Source organism: Pleurodeles waltl, chromosome 8, assembly GCF_031143425.1.
Source record: "Pleurodeles waltl isolate 20211129_DDA chromosome 8, aPleWal1.hap1.20221129, whole genome shotgun sequence".
Taxonomy (NCBI): domain Eukaryota; kingdom Metazoa; phylum Chordata; class Amphibia; order Caudata; family Salamandridae; genus Pleurodeles; species Pleurodeles waltl.
The window spans coordinates 769,635,372-769,660,308 of NC_090447.1; the positions used below are offsets into that span (position 1 = coordinate 769,635,372).

Sequence of the window (24,937 nt, forward strand, 5' to 3'; positions counted from 1 at the left end):
GTCAGGTCTTTGAGACTCATCATGGTCCTGGGTTCAGCCGCACTCCGTCTTTCATCCCTTTAGTTGCTACAGCAGGGGCTGTCAGCTGTGTCCACTTCCCTCCAGCCACCAAGGGCAGCAGGCATCACAGTCCTGGCATGTCCGCAAAATCTGCACCTTCAAACCTTGTGGAAACCAAAAGCAGCGATCCACGCAATCTGTCCTCACCAAGCAATTGCAGCTCAGAAGCCTCTTTAGTGCACCCAGTAGGTGGCAGGATCTGATACCGCTGCACCAGTGGTGGGAAATAACTTCAGACACATGGTTTCTTCAAATCGTCCAGCAGAGCTATGCGCTCCCATTTTAACATACCCTGCCACCTTTTCCACCACTCTCCGATCAGCTGATGAAGGAGTACCTCTCACTTTTATGACAGGAAGTCCAGGCTTTTCTGGCCAAAGTAGCCAACAAGAGGATACTGGCATCACAATTAGGTTGTGGTTGCTATCCCCGCTACTTTCTGGTGCCGAAGAAGGATGGAGGCCTCCATCCCGTATTAGACCTGTGTCCTCGCAATGATTTCCTGAAGAATAAAAAATTCAAGATGCTCACCTTGGCTCAGGTATTATCTGTCCTCGACCATGGAGACTGAAAGTTAGTGTTGGACTTGCAAGACATGTACTTCCATATCCCTGTCCTGCCTGCCCATGGTGGAACACGAGCACTTTAAATTCGCTGTGCTCCCTGCTGGCCTCACCAACGCCCCACTGGTTTCCCCCAGTGATGACAGTAGTTGCAGCACATCTGCGGAGGTTAGGGGTTCCTGTTTTCCCCTGCCTCAAACACTGGCTGTTAAAAGCGGGATCACCTCAGGCAATCATCTCCAACCTCCAGAGTACAGCAAACCTCCTACACTCGCTGGTGTTCACTGTAAACATACTGAAGTCACACCTGACTCCCTCTTAGACACTCCCTTTCATCCGAGCTGTTCGGGGTACAGTGCACTGAGCTTATCCTCTGGGACAGAGGTTTCAGGCTATTTGGGATATGTTTCTGATGTTTCAGCCTCTGTCCTGGATTTCGGTGAGACTTACTCTGTGGCTGCTGTGCTTCATTGCCTCCTGCATCCTGTTGGTAAAATTTACCTGTTGGCATGTGCAGTCTGTGCTTTGGAATTTGAAAACACAGTGGGCACAGCAGCATGGAAATCTCTTTGATCTGGTCCAGATATTGAGGGGGACCGCAAAAGCTCTGCAGTGGTGGCTCTCAGACCGTGATTGGGTCAATGGTGGCTCATGGACCGCAATTGGGCCACAATTGGGCCAGTGGCAGACCCCTCTCCTTTCCACACCTAGAGCTCACAGTGGTGACAGATGCTTTATTTCTGGGTTGAAGCGGTCATCTGTGAGATGCAGAGAGATCAAAGGACCCTGGTTTCTGGAAACTCCACCAACTGCACCCAAAAAGAGTGTGGTTCTTCTAAATAGATTGCACAAACAAATTTCCTTGTTGTGTTTGTGGGGGTGAAGAAGGGGAAGGCAGTTCAGAAAAGAACCATCGCTCAATGGGTTATCCTCTGCATTAAGGTTTGTTGCGCAGTTACCAACAAACATCCCTCTGAGGGCTTAAGAGTTTATTCTACCAGAGGCAAAGCTGCAGCCACTGTGCTATTAGAGAAGTCACAGTTCTAGACATCTGTCAGGCAGCCACGTGGCCATCACTGCATGTGTTTGCCAAACACTACTGCCTGTACAACCAGGTCCAGAGAGATGGGCATTTTGCCCGTTTGGTCCTCCAGGACTTCTTAGTATCATTGTCTGTAGGCTCACCTAAGGCAAGAGATTGCTTTGGTATCTATTCTGACGTAAGGAATTTGCGGCTAAAAGTCTGTATCAGATGAACAAGTTACTTACCTTCTGTAACGCCTTATCTGGTAGAGACTGTATCCCACAGGTTCCTTACCAATCTTCCTATCTTCCCCATTCTGTGGACTGTTTATACATTTTGAGTACAGAGATCCTATAGGATCTTACTTGGCACACTAGTCGTCACCTCCTCAGCTTGGCTCCATGGGGGAAAACAGTGAATAACTGACGTCAGCATGCTGGAGTGGCACCTATAAAGGCACTTCGCACATCACTTCCAACACAAACGACGCCACATGGACTACACCATCTAGAGGCACACAGAAGGATTGCTCAAAAGGGTCAGGAGCCTGTCTCACACCAGGGGAATATTCTAACAGATACAACTTTACCGAAGGTAAGTAACTTAATCATTGGGGTAATGCAGGTCACAACCCTCAGTCCTAGAATTTTGATCGCCCATCCTCAGCCTTCTTGAAGATGGTGCTGACCTTCGAATAGGTCTGGCCATCTGGAGCATATCTGACTGTCCACCCAGCCTAGTGTGATGGGCAGCAGCTACCCTTAACTGTGAGCTAGGGAACACTTGTTGTACTTTTTATGGCCAGTAGATCTTGTTGCACTACTGGGAAGGTTCAAAAGTTCACCTGCACTCGCTCCCAGATGCCCTACTCCAAACTAGACAAAATCGCAGGACAGGCCAGAAAAAGGCAAATATGGATAGGGAGGCACAACTTTCTGTACCATGTGAGGACTTCTGTACCATGTGAGGACTTGCATCTGTGTGTTCGCCTTCCCCAAGTTAGGCAGCATGTTGAAAAGTCCTCCTAGGATGCAGCACACATAGAAAGAGGAAACAACGAGGATAAAAAAAGAATTTTCTCCCTGTTGCGTCACTCTTACGCCACCCATGGGGAGGTGTAGATTTTTGATGCATTCCCAGGTTTACGAAATTTTGTAAATCTGGAAATGGGTCAAAATCCAGGGTTGTTGCGTGGGAATCGCCTCCATGTTGCAAAGTAAGGCAAACCAGCAACTTGCGCTGCTTTGCCTTACTCCATATTCACAAGAGAATGTAAAGCCATGCAAAGTGACTTTGCGTGGCCTTGTAGATATGGGTGTGCTGCCTGCACTGATGGTGCGTCACAAAAAGTGACGCACCGCCTGCGCAGGCCAGTTGTAAATATGGGTCCAAGAGGCAGGAATCATAGAAGATTGTATTCTCCCAAAGCAGATCAAATCCATCAGCAATTCTGGTTGTCATTTCAAGAAAATTATTACAGATGTAAGTAGGTCAGATGTACTGGTACTTCCGAGATGCAAAGTATGGGGTTTTATTTTTTGCTCCTAATCTGGGGGCGAGTCAGTGCAGGATTATATTGAAAAGAAAGCATGTTTGCATGTCATTGGTAGATAAGCAAGAACCAATCCCTGACTGTTCTGTTTGTATCCTGCTCCCTATATTTCATCAGTATGAGATTTCCCAAGTACTGTGAGTTGCTCTGATATGCCAAGCTTTCACAGGGCATATACAAAACACATGGCTAGCGTCATTTCATCATATGTAGATCTACTCACTGCATTTCAATATCTCTTCTGCCCTTTCATGAATAACTGTTATAAGTCCTCCTGCGTTCAATTTACTGTGCCACATACAAAGGTCATGAGATATGTCTGACTGCATGAAAATGTATTCCTCTGGAAACACATAACAGAGTACACATTTAACCAAGCAGGGTGCCTTGTCCATTTTTAATACTTTATAGTGGATTTATTAGTAGTATTTCCCTCCTCCCACTCACATAGTGTCATGCCAAGCCTACGATGAGAGGCTGTACTGACAGAGAAATACGAACATACAGTGGCCTCGGCAAGGTCAGCCTGAATTGGAATACTGCAGAGTTGACAATCGTGTGTTGTACCTTGAGTGGATGGACTTTCTTACAGCATATAATAAGTATATAGAGGTTGGAGGGTCAAAATCGGGACAAAGCATTGCCACGTGCTTCTTTAAAAAAAAGACAGCAGTCAAAAATCTTGGGATGTCCGGACTACACAGGACAGAAACCAATCTTTTCATCTTAAAAATGTCTTTGAAATCCCCAGTACCACTATAAGTCAGTTTAAGAAAAAATAATGTTTATTGCTTACTGTTCACACAAAATCGAATTAGATGTATGGCTTTAAACCTCCAATTACACTGTACTTTAGTCATGTGTGCTATGTTTCAGTTACATCAGATATGTAATTTTGTTAGCTCCCGGGACCTCTCTATTTTAATAGAGGGGACCTTACCAACCCAAAAGTAATCAGTGGAGCTAACTAAAGAAGGGAGAAATTATGGTTACACTGTATGTAGTTAAAGTGACTGTTTTATTTATAGGTTCTACCTTGAAAGTTGACCTTTTAAGTGCATTCCAAGATTTATTAATTACTTTTTAAATTAGAAAGTCAAAGTTGGAAAAGTAAAATGAAATTGGGATGATGGTTGGACACCTATGTCATTCAAAATACAACCTGATTGGCTTTCGCTTTGTGCAGAGGCAATGTAGTGATGGTAATTATCTCGTGCATATGGAGGGGGTTCTAAGTGAAGAAAAGACAAGCTAAGCATAGCGAACCGAGACGTTTCAGCTTATTCATTATAGCTCGGCCCCGTTGTGTTGGTGTGTGTTGTTTCCCAGCTGAACATTTTCCATTGCATGCCTTTGTTTGTACCGTGATCATTATCATCCTTATCATTCATTTATTTTTTGCATTTTCTGTCTTGTTTTATAGTTCTTTTCTGGCGGCCACTCTGTAGGCAGCAGCATTCACTCCGCCAGGTCCACGGTAATCAAACCTTCCCACCCTCTCTGCCTTGCAGCAATGTTTCTTTCTGTGTCCCTCCTCTGACCTTTCTCCTGTAGACCCAGCCACACAGGCTCCGAGCCTGGTCGTCCTTTTATATTTTTTCCATGTTTGCTTCTTGTGATATCGCTGTTGGGTCTCCTGGACGATGTAGGTATTGATGGTTCAATTATTGTATTGCTGCATAAATATTAAAATTAAAAAATAAGAAAGGGAAAATACAAATTGCACAATGTAATCTATATCCGTGTCTGCTTGTTTTACTTGGATCATTCGCCCTCGGTTTTTCTGTAAACAGGGGAAATTCCCTGTATTCCCACCCTTTCTTCTCCCAATTGATATTTATTATGCTTCCTGTTTCATTTTTCTTTTCATTTCATTTATTCATTTTATTTATTGTGTTACTTGACTGAATTTAACTTCTTCCAGGGTAAAAAAAAAGTGCACTTTTTGCAAAGTACCCATACTAAGATGGCAAAGACAGCAAACTACATCAACAATTGTCGTAAACATTGAAACAATTATGTAATCAATAATGAAGCAAGGATGTCCCGGACGTTAATTCATGCAAGCAAAGCTGGCTCACAAGCACCGGATGTGTACTATAAGAGAGAGACCGCTATGGATCACTCAGACCCATGGGTCCTAGTGAGTCGGCACTTAGCTGAAGGGTAGCTACCATAATACATTACATTAAAGTGTATAATTATAAATGGAAACCCACAGAAGGACAAGGACAAGGTTCTTTAATAGCCCCTTCCCTTTAACAATTTTGTATGTTTTCGTGTTTTTTCATATTTCACTTTCCAGTTTAAGTTAAGGAGGAAAACAAAATACAGACTTTTTATGACAGAAAAATGGTTATGACAGAAAAATGATATTGCAGGGAGAACCATTGTAGATTTGTTTTACGAATTTTCCATTTGCATTTTTCTCTGTATCTTTTATTGAGTATCATTCTAATATACAGCACACACAAGAAATTCAGAAAAATTAATAATAATCATTATTCTGGCTTGGGTAACCTGTGCCAGTATTGTGTTTACAACAGGTCTATAAATAATTGGTACATTAAAATACGAACTGTAAACACTTGTCTCCCTGCTGATGAATGGACCTCGCCATGCCTGGATTCCGAGAGAGAGAGAGACAGAGGCCCTGATTATGACTTCGGCAGACGGAAAAGCCCATCCGCCGAATTCCCGACGGGTAGGTCGTCACCTGTGTGGCAGCCTCCCTGCCGGGGCCATTAGGATTTTCCGGCTGGCCCAGCGGGAAACGACCTACAGCATTTTCTCCGGCTCATAGTAGGGGCGGCGGCAATGCTGTTGTGCGTAGGTTGCCCAAGCACCCGTCGCAGTGTTCCCTGTCTGCAAAACAGACAGTGAACATTGCGATGGGGCTGGCCAGGGGGGCACCTGCACTGCCCATGCCAGTTTTTTCATGGCGCTGTTACCACCATGAAATTGCTGGTGGAGAAGGGGATCGTAATTCCCTAGGTCAGCGCTGCTTGTAGCGCTGCCCTGGCAGTCCTGCTGCGGCGCTACAGCTGTGGTCGTAATGTGGTGCTCGACCGCCACATTGACCGCAACCCAGGTGTTGGTCCATACTTTCAGGATCCAAGTTTCCCTGTTCTCTTTGCCTCTTGACCTGTGCCCTGCTCAAAGCAAAGATATGCCCAGGAATGCCCAGCAGTGCTGCATGGGCTTCCAACTCTACTGCAGCCCAAGCTGACGTCTCCAAGTCATTTCCTAGTAAACACTCTACAGGTAGGTCTGTGGACACTGCAACCTTTTTTAGGACCAGTAACACCCCCACCCCCAGCTAAGATCAACAGCTGCCATGGGGTGGCTCACAGTATTGTTGTTGACGTCAGTCACTTGGTACTGGTGACCAAGTAGGTGTTGCTCAGGGGACAACAGTTTTTCAGTCCCCGTGGTGAGACTGGCAGCTCTGTCCCTGTAAGTCTCAACTTGTACACCTTTGATTAGGGGTTGTTGCTTGTACTTGTCCATATATGAGGGGACAAGCAACAAGGGTGGCAAGGTCAGTGCCACCATCAGAGACTAAAATAGCCTCAGTGGTTTCCCTAACTAAACAAGCCCCCCACTACACTTCCCAGAGTTAGCCCTGCTACTCCCTTGGACTGACTATTAGTAGTATTAGTCTTACCAACACTACTGCTATTACTAGGGGCACTAGTAGGAGTAGAGGTTGTAGTGGTGGGAGGTTTGGTGCTTTTCTTAGGACAGGAACTGTCTCCAGCCCTATGGCCTTTGTTTTTACAAATATAGCACCAAGGCTTTTTGATCTGATTGTTGTTGGAAGAGGATCTAGACACATCCCCAGAAGGGTTTTGTGGGCCTGATGAAGACTCTTTCTTACCTTTGTTACCACCCTTGTCATAAGACTTACCTGCTTCCTTTTTCTTTTCTTTGTGTGAGCTTTCCTGCTCACCCTTGTTCTGATCTCTTTGTCTGCCTTCTTTCCCAATTCTTGAAGAGAGGTCAGATCTGAGTTTACCAAGTATTGGTGCAACAAATCAGACACACAGTTATTCAAAATATGCTCACTTAATAGTAAATTGTACAAGCCCTCATAGTCGGACACTTTGGTGCCATGTAACCAGCCTTCCAAAGCTTTCACAGAATAGGCCACTAAGTCTACCCAATCCTGTGAGGACTCTTTTCGGGTCTCCCTGAACCTTATTCTATATTGTTCAATGGTGAGACCAAAACCATCTAAAAGAGCAGTTTTGAGAATAGTGTAATTTTCTGCATCTTCTTCTCTGACAGTGAGAAGTCCATCCTTTCCCTTGTCAGAGAAGGACAACTAGAGGATAGCAGCTCACTGCGTTTTATGGACCCTCTGAACATTACAAGTACAGCAAACCACTTACACCTTGTATGAGGGAACTATTTTGTGCAGGTTTCTGGAATCAAGGGAGTCCTCCCTGACTCTGTGATCCCGGAAGCCCGAGCTGCTGCCACTCTGGGGTGTTAACCCCAACCCCTGCCTCTCTCTCTCCACTGCCAAAGCCTCCCTATCTAGGGCTAGCTGTTGCTGCTGCAGCCTTAGCCTGGCCTCATCCAGTCTCAGTTTCCTGTGCTCCCTATCTATAGAGTCATCTCCTGGAGTTGTGCAGTGTGATCCATCAGACACTGGAGTGACATGAGAGTGGGCAGAGGTGGATCTATTCCTTGGCATAGTAACCCTTTCTGCTTGCTCTCTGAGTGTAAAGGGCACATGATGATCCTTTGAGGTAACCTCCCCTAGGCCTAGAATGTCCTGTTCTACCTCAGAGGAGTTAAGGTCTACTTCTTCCTCCTCCACTCCCGCTCTACCAGCTTGATCCTGGTCATCTGGAAGGAGAAGGCCTAAGAGCAGGATCTTATTAAGGTGCCTCCCCATGTCTAACTTTCTCTCTGCACACAACTCCTTCAATTCCTTGAAGGTCAGGTTCTCATAGGCAGAGTCCATTACCTCAGAGGTGTATCCAGTTGCAGATATGGTGTGTGTTAGGATAGTGTAGGGTGTACCTAACCTACCTAACTCCTAGTCTCTCAGAAAGAAGTTTAAAGCAAGAGCTATGCCTAGACCCCAGCCTACCTACACTTTAGAGACTAGCTTTTCTACACTAGGTACTATGTATACATCTAGGTAAGTAGTAGTCTTCCCTGTGGAAAGCACCAGGTGAGAGAGTGATAAGGCAATTGCAAGTGCTTATCCCTCCGCTGCCACCAATGTAGGAGGCTGGCTTGGTGTGTGGTGGGTACCCAAGATACTTACACCTTATACCTGGTCCAGGTATCCCTTATTAGTGTAGTGTAGTCAGTGTCTAGAAGCCAGGCTCTCTAGAAGAGACTTGTAAAGCACATGCAATACCACTGTAGTCACACACAGTACTTACACACATAAAAGAAAACACTCAGTGTTACAAAAACAAAGGACTTTATTTTGGTGGCCCAAATATCAAAAATACCATAGAGGCCATACTCCCTTACGAGGTAAGTAATACAGGGAGTGCAGAATTATTAGGCAAATTAGTATTTTGACCACATCATCCTCTTTATGCATGTTGTCTTACTCCAAGCTGTATAGGCTCGAAAGCCTACTACCAATTAAGCATATTAGGTGATGTGCATCTCTGTAATGAGAAGGGGTGTGGTCTAATGACATCAACACCCTATATCAGGTGTGCATAATTATTAGGCAACTTCCTTTCCTTTGGCAAAATGGGTCAAAAGAAGGACTTGACAGGCTCAGAAAAGTCAAAAATAGTGAGATATCTTGCAGAGGGATGCAGCACTCTTAAAATTGCAAAGCTTCTGAAGCGTGATTATCGAACAATCAAGCGTTTCATTCAAAATAGTCAACAGGGTCGCAAGAAGCGTGTGGAAAAACCAAGGCGCAAAATAACTGCCCATGAACTGAGAAAAGTCAAGCGTGCAGCTGCCACGATGCCACTTGCCACCAGTTTGGCCATATTTCAGAGCTGCAACATCACTGGAGTGCCCAAAAGCACAAGGTGTGCAATACTCAGAGACATGGCCAAGGTAAGAAAGGCTGAAAGACGACCACCACTGAACAAGACACACAAGCTGAAACGTCAAGACTGGGCCAAGAAATATCTCAAGACTGATTTTTCTAAGGTTTTATGGACTGATGAAATGAGAGTGAGTCTTGATGGGCCAGATGGATGGGCCCGTGGCTGGATTGGTAAAGGGCAGAGAGCTCCAGTCCGACTCAGACGCCAGCAAGGTGGAGGTGGACTACTGGTTTGGGCTGTTATCATCAAAGATGAGCTTGTGGGGCCTTTTCCGGTTGAGGATGGAGTCAAGCTCAACTCCCAGTCCTACTGCCAGTTCCTGGAAGACACCTTCTTCAAGCAGTGGTACAGGAAGAAGTCTGCATCCTTCAAGAAAAACATGATTTTCATGCAGGACAATGCTCCATCACACGCGTCCAAGTACTCCACAGCGTGGCTGGCAAGAAAGGGTATAAAAGAAGGAAATCTAATGACATGGCCTCCTTGTTCACCTGATCTGAACCCCATTGAGAACCTGTGGTCCATCATCAAATGTGAGATTTACAAGGAGGGAAAACAGTACACCTCTCTGAACAGTGTCTGGGAGGCTGTGGTTGCTGCTGCACGCAATGTTGATGGTGAACAGATCAAAACACTGACAGAATCGATGGATGGCAGGCTTTTGAGTGTCCATGCAAAGAAAGGTGGCTATATTGGTCACTGATTTGTTTTTGTTTTGTTTTTGAATGTCAGAAATGTATATTTGTGAATGTTGAGATGTTATATTGGTTTCACTGGTAATGATAAATAATTGAAATGGGTATATATTTTTTTTGTTAAGTTGCCTAATAATTATGCACAGTGATAGTCACCTGCACACACAGATATCCCCCTAACATAGCTAAAACTAAAAACAAACTAAAAACTACTTCCAAAAATATTCAGTTTTGATATTAATGAGTTTTTTGGGTTCATTGAGAACATGGTTGTTGTTCAATAATAAAATTAATCCTCAAAAATACAACTTGCCTAATAATTCTGCACTCCCTGTACACACGTTATATACACTAGTATGCAGAAATAGGCATAAAAACAGTTTGAAAACAGTACAATTAGTGAAAATCACAATAGAGGAAAATAGCCCTGGGGGAGCACAAACTATATACTAAAAAAGTGGAATGCGAGAGTCGGTCATCCACCTAGGTAAGTGGAGTGTGTAGAGGGGAGTACTAGGAAAGCTCAAAAGTAAGTACCACAACACCCCCCAGCGACCAGGAAAGCAGGAGTAAATCACTGTAAATTCCTCAGAACACCCACTTGGAAGAAAAGAAGAATAATGCAAAGCCCAGAAGAGACTGCAAGACACCAACAGTGGATTCCTGGACAAGTGGACCTGCGGAAGATGGGGACCAAGCCCAACAAGCACAGCAGAGTCTAGGAAGGGCAGGAGCCCCCCTACCCACCAGACTGAAAGAGCTAGAGATGAGTCGTCCGTGATGAAGGAGAGTCAGTACTGCACCCAAGAAGACAAAGTCGAATTCCTAGAGGATGCAGGTGATGTCCCACCCCAGAAGGAGGATTACAGTTTGGTTTGCGTCTTCGGATTCCACCGACAAGCCTTGGCACGCGCCTAACTTGCGGTTGGCGGAAAGTGGAGCGGCAGGGGACCAGGAAGGACCAGGTGGACTCTACCCACTAGGGGGAGTCAGAGGGGCCCCTCAGCAATACAGAGAGCCCACTGAAGCACGGGCAGCACCCACATGAGTCCCACTGGACGGGGACACGAGAGTTGAAGAAGGACCCCCCGCAGCACTACAAAAAGGGATTCCACACCCACAGAGAACCACTCAGGGAGCTGTGCGTCGCAGGATGCAGTGCTGGGGGCTGGAGCTTCAAGATGCCTGAAGATCCCTTGCGAAAGATGCCAACAAGCCTTGGCAGCTGCAAATGACACAGTGCACATGGGTACTGTCCTGCGTAGGCAGGCAAGGGCTTACCTCCACCCAAGTTGGACAGTTGGAAGAGAGGACTGTCGGGACCACTTCAGTCCACCACCTGTGTTGCAGGATCCACGCAGATCAGCAGGAGAGGGGATCCACACAGCCGTCGTCGTTTCAGTTGGAGCCTGCAGATGCAGGGGAGTGACTCCTTAACCCCAAGGGAGATTCCTTCTTCTTTCTGGTGCAGGCTGAAGACAGGCTGTTCTCAGAGGATGCACGACTGGGGAAATGTTGCAGTTGCTGGACGGAGCCGTGGATACAATGTTGCAGGAGGCGTCTTGCTTCTTTTTTGCAGCTTGTTGTGTCCTGAAGTGTCCATTTTCTTCGGTCAGAAGTTGAAGTGGAGGTTGCAGAGTAATCCTGCTGGACCACCCATGAGAGAGACCCTTAATAGCCCTGAAAGGGGGATTGGTCACCTAGCTAGGTGACCACCTATCAGGAGGGGGTTCTGACGTCACCTGCCTGTACTGGCCACTCAGATGCTCCCAGAGTTCCCTGCTAACCTTGAATCCAAGATGACAAAAACCAGAGACCCTCAGGAGGAGGTCTGAGCACCATCCCTGGTGTGGTGATGGACAGGAGAGTGGTCACTCCCCTTTCCTTTGTCTAGTTTCGTGCCAGAACAGGAACTTGGGGTCCCTGAACCAGTGTAGACTGGTTTATGCAAGGAGGGCACCAAAAGTGCCCTTCAAAGCATTACCAGTGGCTTGGGGAGGCAACCCCTCCCAAGTCTGTAACACTTATTTCCAAAGGGAGAGGGTGTAAAACCCATGTCCCCAAGGAAATCCTTTGTTCTGCCTTCCTGGGCCTGGGCTGCTCAAGCAAAAGGAAGGCAGAAACCTGTCTGTGAGGTGGCAGCAGCTTGGGCTGCCTGGAAAACCTCAGAAGGCTGTACTGGCAATACTGGGGGGGTCCTCTAAGGAGCCACCAGAGTGCATGCAGTCATACAACCAATGCTGGAAAAAGCATTGGGGTACGATTCCAACATATTTGAAACCAAACATGCCTATGTTCGGAGTTACCATTATGTAGCTGGACATAGGTATTGACCTAAGTCCAGTACACGTGAAAAATGGCGTCCCCACACTCACGAAGACTGGGAAAATGGGCCTGGAGTTTGTGGTGGCACATCTGCTAGTGCAGGGGTGCCCTCACACACAGGTACTTTGCACCCTGCCCTCTGGGACAAAAGGCCTGCCATAGGGGTGACTTATAAGTGACCTGTGCAGTGAAAAGTGTCAGTGAAAGGGTGCTTGCACCTTTTCATGCAGGCTGCAATGGTAGTCAAGCAGAACCATTTGCTTGGGCTCCCTATGGGTGGCAAAATGTATGCTGCAGTCCATAGGGATCCCCTGGAACCCCAATGCCCTGGGTACCTAGGTACCATATACCAGGGGCTTACAGTGGGGCACCAGTGTGCGAATTGTGGGATGCAATACAGAGTTTTGGGATACAGCATAATCACTGGGATCCTGGTTAGCAGGATCCCAGTGAACACAGTCAAACACACTGACATCAGGCAGAAAAAGGGGGTAACCATACCAAGAAAGAGGGTACTTTCCTACAATCCTGCAGGCTATATTGCAGAACAGAATAAAGCCTTGCTACCATGTTACCAGACATTCTTTCGTCCACAGTAATATAATAACCACAGAAATTACTATGCATTGCAATGTGTATCTAAGTCATTTTCACAATTGTCTAAGGCAGCCATTTGCTGTTTGATTGCAGATGTGAAAAAGATCTGCATTCACAATGTTAACACAATTCTCCTAAAATTTTACAGAATTGCACCTACATTTAGCAAAAAAAGCTTTCTGTAACATTAGTACTGGTGCAGCTATTCCCACTAGAATTAAGGGCAAGTTATATATCTGTTCAATATTTACTAAAAGTCTACATCTGAAATAAAGAAATGTGTTTTTAATTTAAAAAAGAATAAGACCAATGCCAAAATATCTGGATTTGACTGTCAGTATAGCCCTGCTGGTACAGCCCACTGTTATGAAGCAGCTTTGAGGATATCTGGGCAAAATGATGCTACGAAACTATGCCAATCAGGTTTCCTACCTGATTTGTCTTTTGAGGTACTGTATCAATAATAGACAATCAAGATTGTTGGTGGAGTCTTTAGCATTTTAGTTAACAGACATGTAGCATCTAGACCGCATAGGATCCTTACTAAGGATGAGTGTGCAAAAAATAATCAGAAAAAGTTATGGCTCAGATGGCTCACAGCACCTCACTGTTGTTTTTGCATATAGGACAGCAGAGATGCATTTAATATTATAAAGGATATAATAACCCATCGCCCACACACTTTCTGTTGTTAATCAATCTTGTAATAGCAATTAATGGCTACATCTATCACGTCCAATGAGAACAAGATTGAAAAGACCTGGGTGCCTGATGACCAGGCAGTCAAAAATAGGCTAGAATGCATTTGGTTACTTCTGAACATTCTAGCAATTTTGTACTCCAGAGCTAGTTGTATGTCACATACATCTCTTTATTTTCAGGTCTACTGGGATGAAAATGATAGTAACCGGGGTTGTCTCTTGATGTATAAGCATTGTATCACTCTATCATTCTAGGAAACCTGTTTAGGTTATGCTGTTTGTAATAAAGACAGTAACAGGAAAGTATAATTTATTAATTTTTTCTAGAAACACAGCATTATGGGCTCAATGCTTACACAGAGATCTGTAGGTCATATGTATGTATCTGTATAGGAACAATTAGGCCTGTCACACTTTGTATGTTAATTCCAATAAAACATATTACTTGAATATTGAACACCACTTCAGTGTCAAATGCACTATGAAAATAGTTATTATCAATATTGTTTCTCTATTAATAACACTCTACAATTTCAAGATTTTCAATTCACTCCCTGAACTAGAAAAAGACAACAAGGTTTTGTCAAATTTGCCTGCAGCACTTCCGACCTAGGTCATTCTGTTTACATGCACTCTCTCACCTTTGCTCGAGCTGGTTAACCTCTTACCTGCGCTTAGGGCCATTACAATGAAATGAAATTCTATAGAAATACTACAATTCATTGAATGTATTATCAGAACTTGTGCCCTAATCCACATTTTCATCTTCCTTATTGGGGCATGCACATTTCCACATTATGAATAAACAGAGATGGCAGTGTGGAGCCTGGCAGGATGAAAACTTGCAAGACTCCTCAATTTAGTGTCAGCCCTGGAGACAAAAAATCTATTCCACAGAAGGGCTTTGTTAGTGCGTTATAGGTATCCATGTGGCAAAGATGCAGATATAAATGTAGGTTTACTCTATAGTTTCACCCAGGGAATGATACTTTAACATGGAACTCCCAAAAGGCAATGTTGTGTGCAAGCCATTTGGACAGGGTCTTCTTAATCGTAGCTTTCTCTATTAAGTGTTCAACAGAGCCAACAAACACATATCCTTACAGGTGGCCTAGGAGTGTGATTCACCTGGACAAGGACTCTGGGCCTTATTACGAACCTGGCGTAGAAAGGGTAAAAAATTATCCCCTATCCCTCCCTCCACTGATGATTCCCCCTTTGAGGAGGAGGAATCTAATCCTTGGACAGAACTCACACCTGAAGAACTCCAGGCTGACACAGCTAAGCTCTTAGGTGCAGGGGACCTGCCAGGGAGGAGGTAAGTGTGGCTCAAAGGACTTGTCCAACACTTGAGGGTTTGAGACAGCAAGCTGTCAAACAGGAGGGTATGTCAGTGGTACCCACGTGGTGTACTGGAAAGACAACCTCCTGTACTGAGAACCTAGGGAACCCAAACCTGGTGCCACCATGAGATTGGTAGTACCTCTGCAATACAGAGAGTTTTTGTTAACCTTGGCACATGACATTCCCCTAGCTGGTCACCTGGGCACAGGAAAACATGGGACAGACTGGTCCCTCACTTTCACTGGCCCCATATGTCTGAAGACACAAAGGAGTTTTGTCGCTCCTGGGTCACCTGTCAAGCCAATGGCAAGATAGGTGGCACACCAAAGGACCCCTTAATTCCACTTCCAGTGGTTGGGGTACCCTTTGAAAGGGTAGGGATTGATATTGTTGCCCCCCTAGATCGTCCCACAGCTTCTGGAAACAGATTTATTCTGGTGGTAGTGGACCATGGCCATACCTCTTAGAACCACTACAGCTCCTGCAGTGGCCTAATCTCTCCTGGGAATCTTTTCCAGGGTGGGTTTCCCAAAAGAGGTGGTATTAGACAGAGGTACCAACTTCATGTCTGCTTACTTAAAAGCTATGTGGAAAGAGTGTGGTGTAACCTATACATTCACTACACCTTACCATCCCCAAACAAATGGGTTGGTTGAGCATTTTAACAAAACACTTAAAGGCATGATTATGAGACTCTGAAAAATTCAGGAGGAGATGGGATGTCCTATTACCATGCCTCCTTTTTGTCTATAGGGAGGTATCTCAGAAGGGAGGGCTACAGCCCCTTTGAACTCCTCTTTGGTCACCCTGATAGGGGTCCACGTGCTCTCGTGAAGGAGGGATGGGAACAACCCCTGAAGCCCCCTAAACAAGACATAGTGGATCATGTACTTGGCCTCAGATAAAGGATGGCTGAATACATGAAGAAGGTCAGTAAATACCTTCAGGCCAGCCAAGAATTGCAAAAGCAATGGCATGACCAGAAGACTGTCCTAACTTTGTACCAACCAGGACAGAAAGTGTGGGTCCTATAGCCTGTGGCTTCCAGGGCTTTCCAAGACAAGTGGAGTGGACCACACACCATTGTGGAACAAAGGTGATGTCACTTATTTAGTAGACCTTGGCACTTCAAGAAGTCCCCTCAGGGTACTTCATGCGAACTGCCTAAAGCCCTACTATGACAGGGCTGACTTAACCCTCCTCATGCCACTGATGAGGGACAGAAAGAAGAGAGTGACTTTCTCCCTGATCTCTTCTCCAATACTGCAGCTGATGGGTCAATTGAAGGGGGAAGTCTTAGCAGATGGCCTTTCTGAATCTCAAAAAGAAGATTTCAGAAATCTCTTAGGGCAGTTCTCATAAGTGTTTTCCCGTACACCTGGACAAACCACATGGTGTGAACACACCATTGACGCAGGAGACAGCCTGTCTGTCAAGTGTAAAATCTAGAGGCAGCCTGACCATGTAAGGAACTGCATTATCTAAACAGTCTTATATTGATGATTTTAAAGATTAGCAGAATGAGCACATCCCAATATTCAAGTGTAATCACTACAGTAGATGTTGCTTTTGTTGTCTATGCAAGGCCACATAGCATCTGGGCAATGTAAGATTTTTAAGGGACTTACAGTGGGTTCTTAAAAACAAATAAAAGGTTAAAAAGTTGTAGAATTTGATCTCAATTCACCAAGCCTAATACAACTACAATGAGCCTTTTTTGCTAGCAATACATATGTAACGTTTGTTGGCAACAGCTTGAGTAGATCACTACTGGACTTTCCTCTAAAGTGCTACTGAAATTAATGTGAGTCTTGGAAGATCTAGAATGTAGAGCCTTGTTGAGTGAATCTTGCCGCCTTTTCAATCTGCGACCCTTCCCAGGTTTTAGAGAAATTCCTGCTGTAGAACACTTTTGGGAGATAATCTGTAAAGGGAAGTATCCAAAGGAAAGACAATTGTCACTGTTTTCACAGTAGAGATAACCATTTTTAAAGATTGGGCAGCTTTATTATATAGTAGTGTCATCTAGCAAGGACATTTAATGAACTCTTGACTGGTGTAGGCAGGTATTAATGTTCTGTGAAGTCTTAGAGAAGCATCTTTGATAACCAGTGTTAATGTGAGTAACCTCTGTGTAGTGTTTTGCATGTGCAGATTGATCAGAAAAAACTTTGTATGAAAGTTGATGACAACAAGCTAAACAATACAAAAACAACCAGAAGTTAAGTGACTTTTATGTCAGAATATCACATACAAATATGTCATCTAATATAAATATTTTGTCCTAAACATCATTTCATTTAGTGTAGATGTTCTATTATTAACTCAAACCAGGTGATATTTTTTTAAGACAATATTTTAGACACAGTATTTTTGTCAGATAGTATTCTAACAAGCATATTCTGGTACCACACCACTCCAGTGTTATTGGTCTGACGGTTTTCAGGCTGTAGTTGTCTATCTAATGGTTTTCATCCTTTGCAGAGGTGTAGTAGTCCTTCATCACCAAATGGTACTCTGTCTCCTACTGGATCAGGTGGGACTCATCTTGGATGGGAAGAGCGCAGTGGCCAATGGCTGCGAAGGAGAAGGCTTGATGGTGCTATTAACCGAGTCCCTGTAGGCTTCTATCAGAAAGTGTGGAAAATACTTCAAAAGGTAAGTCATTGGAAACACATACCAAATGTATTGTAGCACTACTGCACAGTGAAGCAAACAGGTATAATGCTTGACCTTCAGCCAAGAATGAGAGGAAAGACTGGAAAGGAGAACAGGGCTGCATTGTCAAGTACATAGCAGGACAGCTCATACATCCTTATACCTTATAGAGAGTTCTTACTCATTGGCAAAAGTAATTACATTTTTGAAAGTCAGATTAAATTAATTATTATTGTTTCAACAGCAGGTTAAACTAACATTATGTACACTGGCACAATATGTCTCATGAAATAATCATCTGAGCTTGCTAGATATTCCAAAAACATATCCACAGCTTGAGCACACTGGGCTACCAATTTGCTAAGTGATACCCAGATTGCAGGCCTCAATGTACATTAGAGTCACAGTAAAAGAGTTCTAAACTAGCATCTCACTTATTTTTTCTTTTTATTGCCAATGGGCTGGGGGTGGCAAAATGTCCTCTATATAATTTGTTAGTGCTGTGTGCTAATGTTTTCTTTCTTCTTTCCAAGATTCTGCACCAGTGAACATATCAAAGTCAAATTATTGAATTACCTATAGAGGGTACCTCTGACCAACCCTAATGTTCATTAGGTCGGACTGTTAGGCAGAGACACAACAGTTTCATGCAAAGCATAGCTCACACTGTTGTAAGAATGGTTGTGAAGAAATTGATTATTGGAATGCTGGTATTCTCACATTGACACAAGAGCTCAGTTGAAAGATAGAGAGCAGGGTTTCTTTACTTCACAAAAAACAACATCTTCCAATCATTTTTCACCTTGCAAGGACAAAGGCTCTCTTCCAGACCTCCCTCTTGTGAGTGGAGCTGTCAAAATTCCAGGAGCCATAGTAATGTAGCCTACTTCAAGAATCAGCTGCTTCTCGGAATCTGAACCTGGAGACATGCAAAGTTAATGAAAATCATGTGGCAGATCTAAATCTCACCTCCTTCCTCTGCAAAGCAGGTATTTTGGAAAATAGATGTCCTTGTGGCACTCGGTCTGTACATCTTTACTCCAAGTCTGTTCTAGAAGGTCTTGGTTGTTCCTGACAGTGACCCGCTCTTGTCAGTGTTCAATATCCTAATGTTCGATGGCATGTGTGGTTGTAGATACACATGCTCTGCAGACTCCTGCCATCTACTGGTGGGTCCGGAGTTGTGCAAGTTGTTTTTCTGTGAAGAAGTCTTTCCTGTCACAAAGTCGAGTGATTCCTCCTTCGGTGTTAATACGATTGGGCATCGACTTCATTGTTAAATCGTTTTCTTTCCGCCTTCGAACGTGTGTGCCTCCGCTCACACACGTTTGACCTTCAGTTCTCTTTTCTAGCTCCTTCGACAGTATTGTTATCGTTCACACTTTCTACATTTGCGCTTTGTTGGAAAACTCTGCCAGTTCAACTCTGTTCGACCAGAGCCCCTTCGATGGCACCGCCCGACAGAGCCTAACTTTACCATCATTACCAGTGTTCCTGAAAATGCTCCACTGGTGATGAAAAGCACGGTGTTTCAATTTTTTCCATGTTGCCACGCGAAGTATCGCACACAGACCAACATTCGGTGTGCAACTTGTGCCTGTCTCCTGACCACAAGGAATCCAACTGCAAGGCATGCAAATCCTTCAGGTTGAAGAAAACACTTTGAGACCACAGAGCCCGTCGCCTCTAGATGTCTCTGAGAGCCACAGACGACACTCCTGACATTTTCAGTGAGAAGCACCCCCAGGAGCAACCATCCGTGGAAGAAGAGAAGGCCTTCTCTCTCGAAGAAAGCTCCAGCTCTGACCTTTAGGTAGATTTGGAGATGCAGGAACTTCCATCTGCTCAACCTTTGAGTACTGCAGCTCCTGCCCTCTAACCCATGGTCGCAGAATCTGAGGTCCCTGGTCCACCACTGTTACCTGGCCATGGTCAATTCTGGAAAACCGCCCCTGGGCCTGGCGTCGAAAGTACATGCCAAGCCAAAACCTTCGGCATCGACATCTTCATACCAAGACCAGCGTTCAGCGCTGTCTCGACCTTCAGTGCCAGTAGCCAACTTCCACCACCTTGACGCCGACAGTGCCTCACTCCTCGAAGTCAAAATCTTCAGACCCGAAAACCTCAAAGCCGAAAATTACAAAGACTCCTTCTGTTTCTACTTCACCAGTTGAACCCATTCTGCACAAGATGAAGGAAAAACTGGCATTCAGCAAAAGAAAATACATATTCAGGTCTGGACTTGTCGCATACATGCAACGACTTCCTCTCCTCCACCACTCAAGTGGAAACTCACTTTTGAGGAAGCATTGCAAATGCCACTTCCTCCTAGGAAGAAGGCCACCAGCCCTGCCTTTCTTCCATGTCCCTCCACATCTCTACCTCCCACACTTCCACCATTACCTCATTCTCCTCCACCACTACCTCCACCTTAAGACCCTCCAGATATGTCACTTCAGAGGTCAACACCTTCAGACAATGGTGGGTATGGGGATGCACAAGGAGACGATCCATGTGGCAGGTATAACACAGATCCCCATGTAGATAAAGATCCTGAGCTTTATCCGGCTCAACCTTCCCTACCTGAGGACGCAACCTCTTATCAAGAGGTCATAAATAGGGCAGCAGCCTTTCCCAATGTGGAGTTACACAGGGAGCAATTGGAGGATGACTTTCCTTTTGAAACTCTGTCCACTTGAAGCCAGGGCCACACAATATCTGCCCATGTTGAAGGGTATGCTTCGGCATACTGAGGATATTTATAATGAGCCTATTAGGGCTACGGTCATAAAACCCATAGTGGACAAAAAGTATAAACCTGTACCATCTGACCCTTTCTTTATCAGAGGACAGCTACCACCAGACTCTTTAGTTGCCACCAAAGCACGCAAAACAGCCAACTCCCAAGCCACTGGAGACACATCGCCTCCAGATAAGGAGAGAAAAAGGATAGACATGAGGGAAAAAGGGTTGCAGATCAGGCTGCTAACCATTGACGTACTGCCAGTTCCCAGGCTCTCTTGGCATGGTATGATCAGGCTCACTGGGACGAGATGGAAGAATTACTTCAGTATCTCCCAGAGAAGCATAGAAAAGGTGGTCAGCATTTCATAGCAGAAGGAAACACCATCTCAAACACCTCCATACAGTGTGCGCTGGATGTGGCAGACACTGTGGCAAGGGGAATAAACTCCAGTATTCTCCTTTGGTGTCATGCCCGGCTCAGGATCTCTGAGTTTAAACCCAAAGTCCAACACGGTGTCCTGAACATGCCTTTTGACAAGGAGCATTTGTTTGGTCCCCAATTAGACTCTACTTTGGCAAAATTAAAAAAGACACAGAGACTGCTAAGACCATGCGAGTGCTACAAACAACTGCTCTCCATTCTACCATGGAGTGTATAAGCCTGCCTCCTCAGAGGCATCCACCTTGCAGCAAAAGCACTCTCCATGGCTCCTATACAAAAAGCTACGGCTGGGGCTCATTCAGAGGCAGCAACACCAAGGGTAAAAGTAAGGGTACAACCCCACCGCAAAGATTTACCCTCTGCTAAGCAGTGACTACACTATCCTACCCCCTGATCACACTACACCTGTTGGGGCAGAGTGCAACATTTCCTTCCAACCTGGTATTCCATCATCACAGACAAGTGGGTATTTAGCCATTATCCAACATGGCTATAGTCTGGAGCTCAATATTCCACCTTGCGCTCACAGGTTAAGGCAGGATCATCTAGAATTACTGAAGCAGGAAGTTCAAGGCCTTCTTCTTAAAGGAGTTATAGAGCCAGTTCCTCTTCAACATCAGGGCTCAGGGGTATACTTTCTATACTTCCTAATCTATAAAAAGGACTGGTCTTTAAAGACAATTTTAGTCTCAGGCCTTTAAACAAATACATCCCATCAGAGAACTTCAACATGGTCTCCTTACAGGACGTCATTCCACTTCTTCTACAGGGTGACTTTATGGCACCACTAGACCTAACGGACGCCTGTTTCCATATGCCAATAAACCCAGCTCATCGCAAATACTTAAATTTTGTAATAGCAGGCAAACATTACCAATTTGTACTACTTGGGGTAACCCCCGCACCTCGAGTGTTAGCCAAATGGCTAGTAGTGGTAGCAGCTCATGTAGGCAGACAAAATATTCATGTATTCCCTTACATGGACGACTAGCTTATCAAAGCCAACACTCATCATCAGTGCCAACAATACACTCGGATGGCAGTTGATCTTCTCCACAGCTTAGTGTTTACTTTCAACATTCCCAAGTCTCCCCTGCAAACATTAGGGGCAATATTTAGGGGCAATCCGAAACACACACCTAGGATTAGCCTACACCAGTCCTGCAAGAATTCAAAATTTTGAGGCAATATTGCCCCAGTTTCACACAAGCCAACAACTCACAGTAAGTATGGTCATGCGTCTGATAAGGATGATGACTTCCTGCATTGCCATAGTTCCCCACGCAAGATTACACATGCATCACCTACAGGAATGTCTAGCTCGTTAATGGTCCCAGTCACAGGGTCAGTTGGAGGATCTAGTGTTGATAGACCGCTACCCTCACGGTTCTTTGCAATGGTAGAACACAACCAACATGTTGAAAGGGTGGCCTTTTCTTGACTCTGTTCCCCACATCTCTCTCACGACAGATGCATCACAGACAGGAAGGGATGCTCACCTACAAGACTTCACAGTGCAGGACCTCTGGAATGCCAAGCACCATCCCTCCACATAAACTACGTAGAGCTTCAAGCTGTTCACCTAGCTTTGAAAGCCTTCCTACCTCACCTGACACACAAGGTTGTCCTAGTCCGGTCAGACAATATGACTGCCATGTACTACCCACAAAAACAAGGGTAGGCACAGTCTCCACAACTGTCGTATCTTTCTCAAATCATCTGGAATTGCCTCTCCACCACAACCACCTGTTAGCAGAATACTTTCTGGGAAAAGACAACAACTTTTCAGACCTGCTCAGCAGGATGCAGCAACAAGGCCATGAATGGGAACTCCACCCACAAGTCCTACCATACTTCCAAAAGCCGGGGTTTCCTCAAATAGCCCTTTTTGCCACAGCAGAAACAAAATGCCCACACTTCGCCTCCAGATTCTCACACCCATTATTCAAAGGTAATGCACTATAGATGAGTTGGTCAGGGATATTTGCCTACCCTTTTCCTCCTTTCCTTCTTTTTCCATTTCTGGTTCAGAAGCTCAGACAAGCTTCTCTTACAATTATCCTAGTAGCTCTCACTTGGGCTCGTCAGCCTTGGTTCACAACACTTCTAGACCTCTCTGTAGTTCCACTTGAGCAGCTCCCCCACAGGTCAGAACTTCTCACTCAGAACCAAGGACAAATTAGGCACCCAGATCCCAAACTCTCAACCTAGCAATTTTCTTCCTGAGGTCATAGAGTTTGGTTACCTTAACTTACCGCCAGAATGTATGGATGTTCTTAAAGGAGCACATAGGCCCACTACTAGATCCTGTTATGCAGAAATATTGAAATGTTTTGTTTGCTACTACCACTCAAAGGAAATCAACCCTTTCAAAGCCACAGTGCAAGCCATTGTCTGCTACCTACTTCACTTACAAAAGGCAAATTTAGCCTACACTTCTGTACAGCTACATCTCGCTGCAGTAGCTGCCTACCTTCAAAATAGACAGCACCTTTCTTTGTTCAAAATTCCTGTCATCAAGGCCTTTGTGGAAGTACTCAAACAAGTCGTTTCACCAAGGGTTCCCCCTGCACATTCCTCGAACCTTGATATTGTACTTACAAGACTCATGGGTCCCGAATGTGAACCTCTACACTCATGCCTTCTTCAGTTTCTTTCTTGGAAGGTGGCATTTTTAGTCTACATCACATCACTTAGGCATGTTAGTGAGCTCCAGGCTTTAACCTTAGAAGATCCATTCTTCCAAATACACAGAGATAAAGTAGTTCTCCACACAACCCTAAACTCCTACCTAAGGTAGTGTCTCAATTTCATCGCAACCAATCAGTTGAATTGCCAGTTTTTTTTCCCTCAATCAGAATCTATTACGTAAAGAGCTCTTCATACGTTAGATGTTAAAAGGGCACTTATGTTTTACGTTGATAGAACTAAAACTTTCAGAAAGACTAAGCAACTTTTTGTCCCCTTTTCACCACCACCTAAAGGCAACCTTAAATCTATATCAGGCATAGCCAGATAGATAGTAAAATGCATTCAATCTTTACTATGCTAAGGCTAAAAAACCTTTGCCTGTTCCTATAATAGCACACTGTGTAATTAAAAAAGGGAGCAACCGGGCCTTTTTAGGAAAAAGTCCTGTATCTGACGTATGTAAGGTAGCTACATGGACCACACACCTTCACCAAACATTACTGTGTGGGATATTTTAGTACGCCAGAAAGCCAGTGTAGGTCAGGCAGTGCTATGTACCCTTTTTCAAACCACTGCAACACCCAGAGGTTAGCCACTGCTTCTGAGGAGGGACTGCTTTACAATCTATGCAGAGCATGTGTATCTGCAGCCACACATGCATCAAACGAAATATAATACTTACACTGTAAGCATCTGTTCGTGCTATGTAGTGCTGTAGGTTCACATGACCCCACCCTTCTCCCCGACACCAGTGGCTGTTGCAGTCCCTTACATTTACTTTTTTCCCTATATATACATTTAGCATGGGTGTTACATTATTTACACATACTTCATATTCCTTTCTCACCTGTCTGCAGGAAAACAATATAACAATTGAGTTGATGCCTCTGTGCATTATCACTAAGAGCAGGAGTCATTCTACCTTCGAAGAAAAACAACTTGCCCAAGTTAAGCCCCCCACTGGCACTTCGAAAGAAAATAAATAATACCACTACCTCCTACCTGGGATGGGGTTTCCCCATCCTTAGGTGTCTTCCTGGTGTGGGTGGGGGTGGGTGAGGGTGTCTAGGGAAGGGCACCTGTGGGCTTGTTCCATGGTCTCTGACCATGGAAAAAAGCCCACAGGTCCCCTAACGCCTGCCCTGTCCCAGACGTTAAATAATGGCGCTAAGCTTGGCCCCCATCCCCCATGCTAGATTCTTGCATGGGGTATAAATATGGCGCAATGGCCATACCATTGTTTTATGCACATGGACGCCTACCTTGCATCTCATTGACGCAAGGTAGGTTTCTACATCCAGAAAATGATGTTAACCCCATAACTTTGGCGCTAAAGTATAAATATGGAGTTAGGTTTGCGCTGAATTAGCATTAAAAAAGTGCCGCTAATTCGGTGCGAACCAATTATAAATATGGGCCTAAGTGTACTAGATATTAAAAGTGCAGAATTGCCCTAAAATCTCAATAAAGTGTCATGTACAGGTGCAAATTCATTA

At 44.7% G+C, this 24,937-nt stretch overlaps 1 protein-coding gene across 3 annotated transcripts in view; it reads left to right on the plus strand.

Moving 5' to 3' along the window:
• The window catches only part of PHKA2 (phosphorylase kinase regulatory subunit alpha 2), a 512,688-nt gene that overhangs the window by 467,559 nt on the left and 20,192 nt on the right, over window positions 1-24,937 (plus strand). For 2 of the 3 annotated variants that reach the window (XM_069205013.1, XM_069205014.1), the window contains 2 exons: window positions 4,623-4,676; window positions 17,390-17,563. In XM_069205013.1, the coding sequence (XP_069061114.1) occupies window positions 4,623-4,676; window positions 17,390-17,563 (228 nt within the window). The remainder of the gene's footprint in view (window positions 1-4,622; window positions 4,677-17,389; window positions 17,564-24,937) is intronic. The other variant, XM_069205015.1, reaches the window with a different exon arrangement.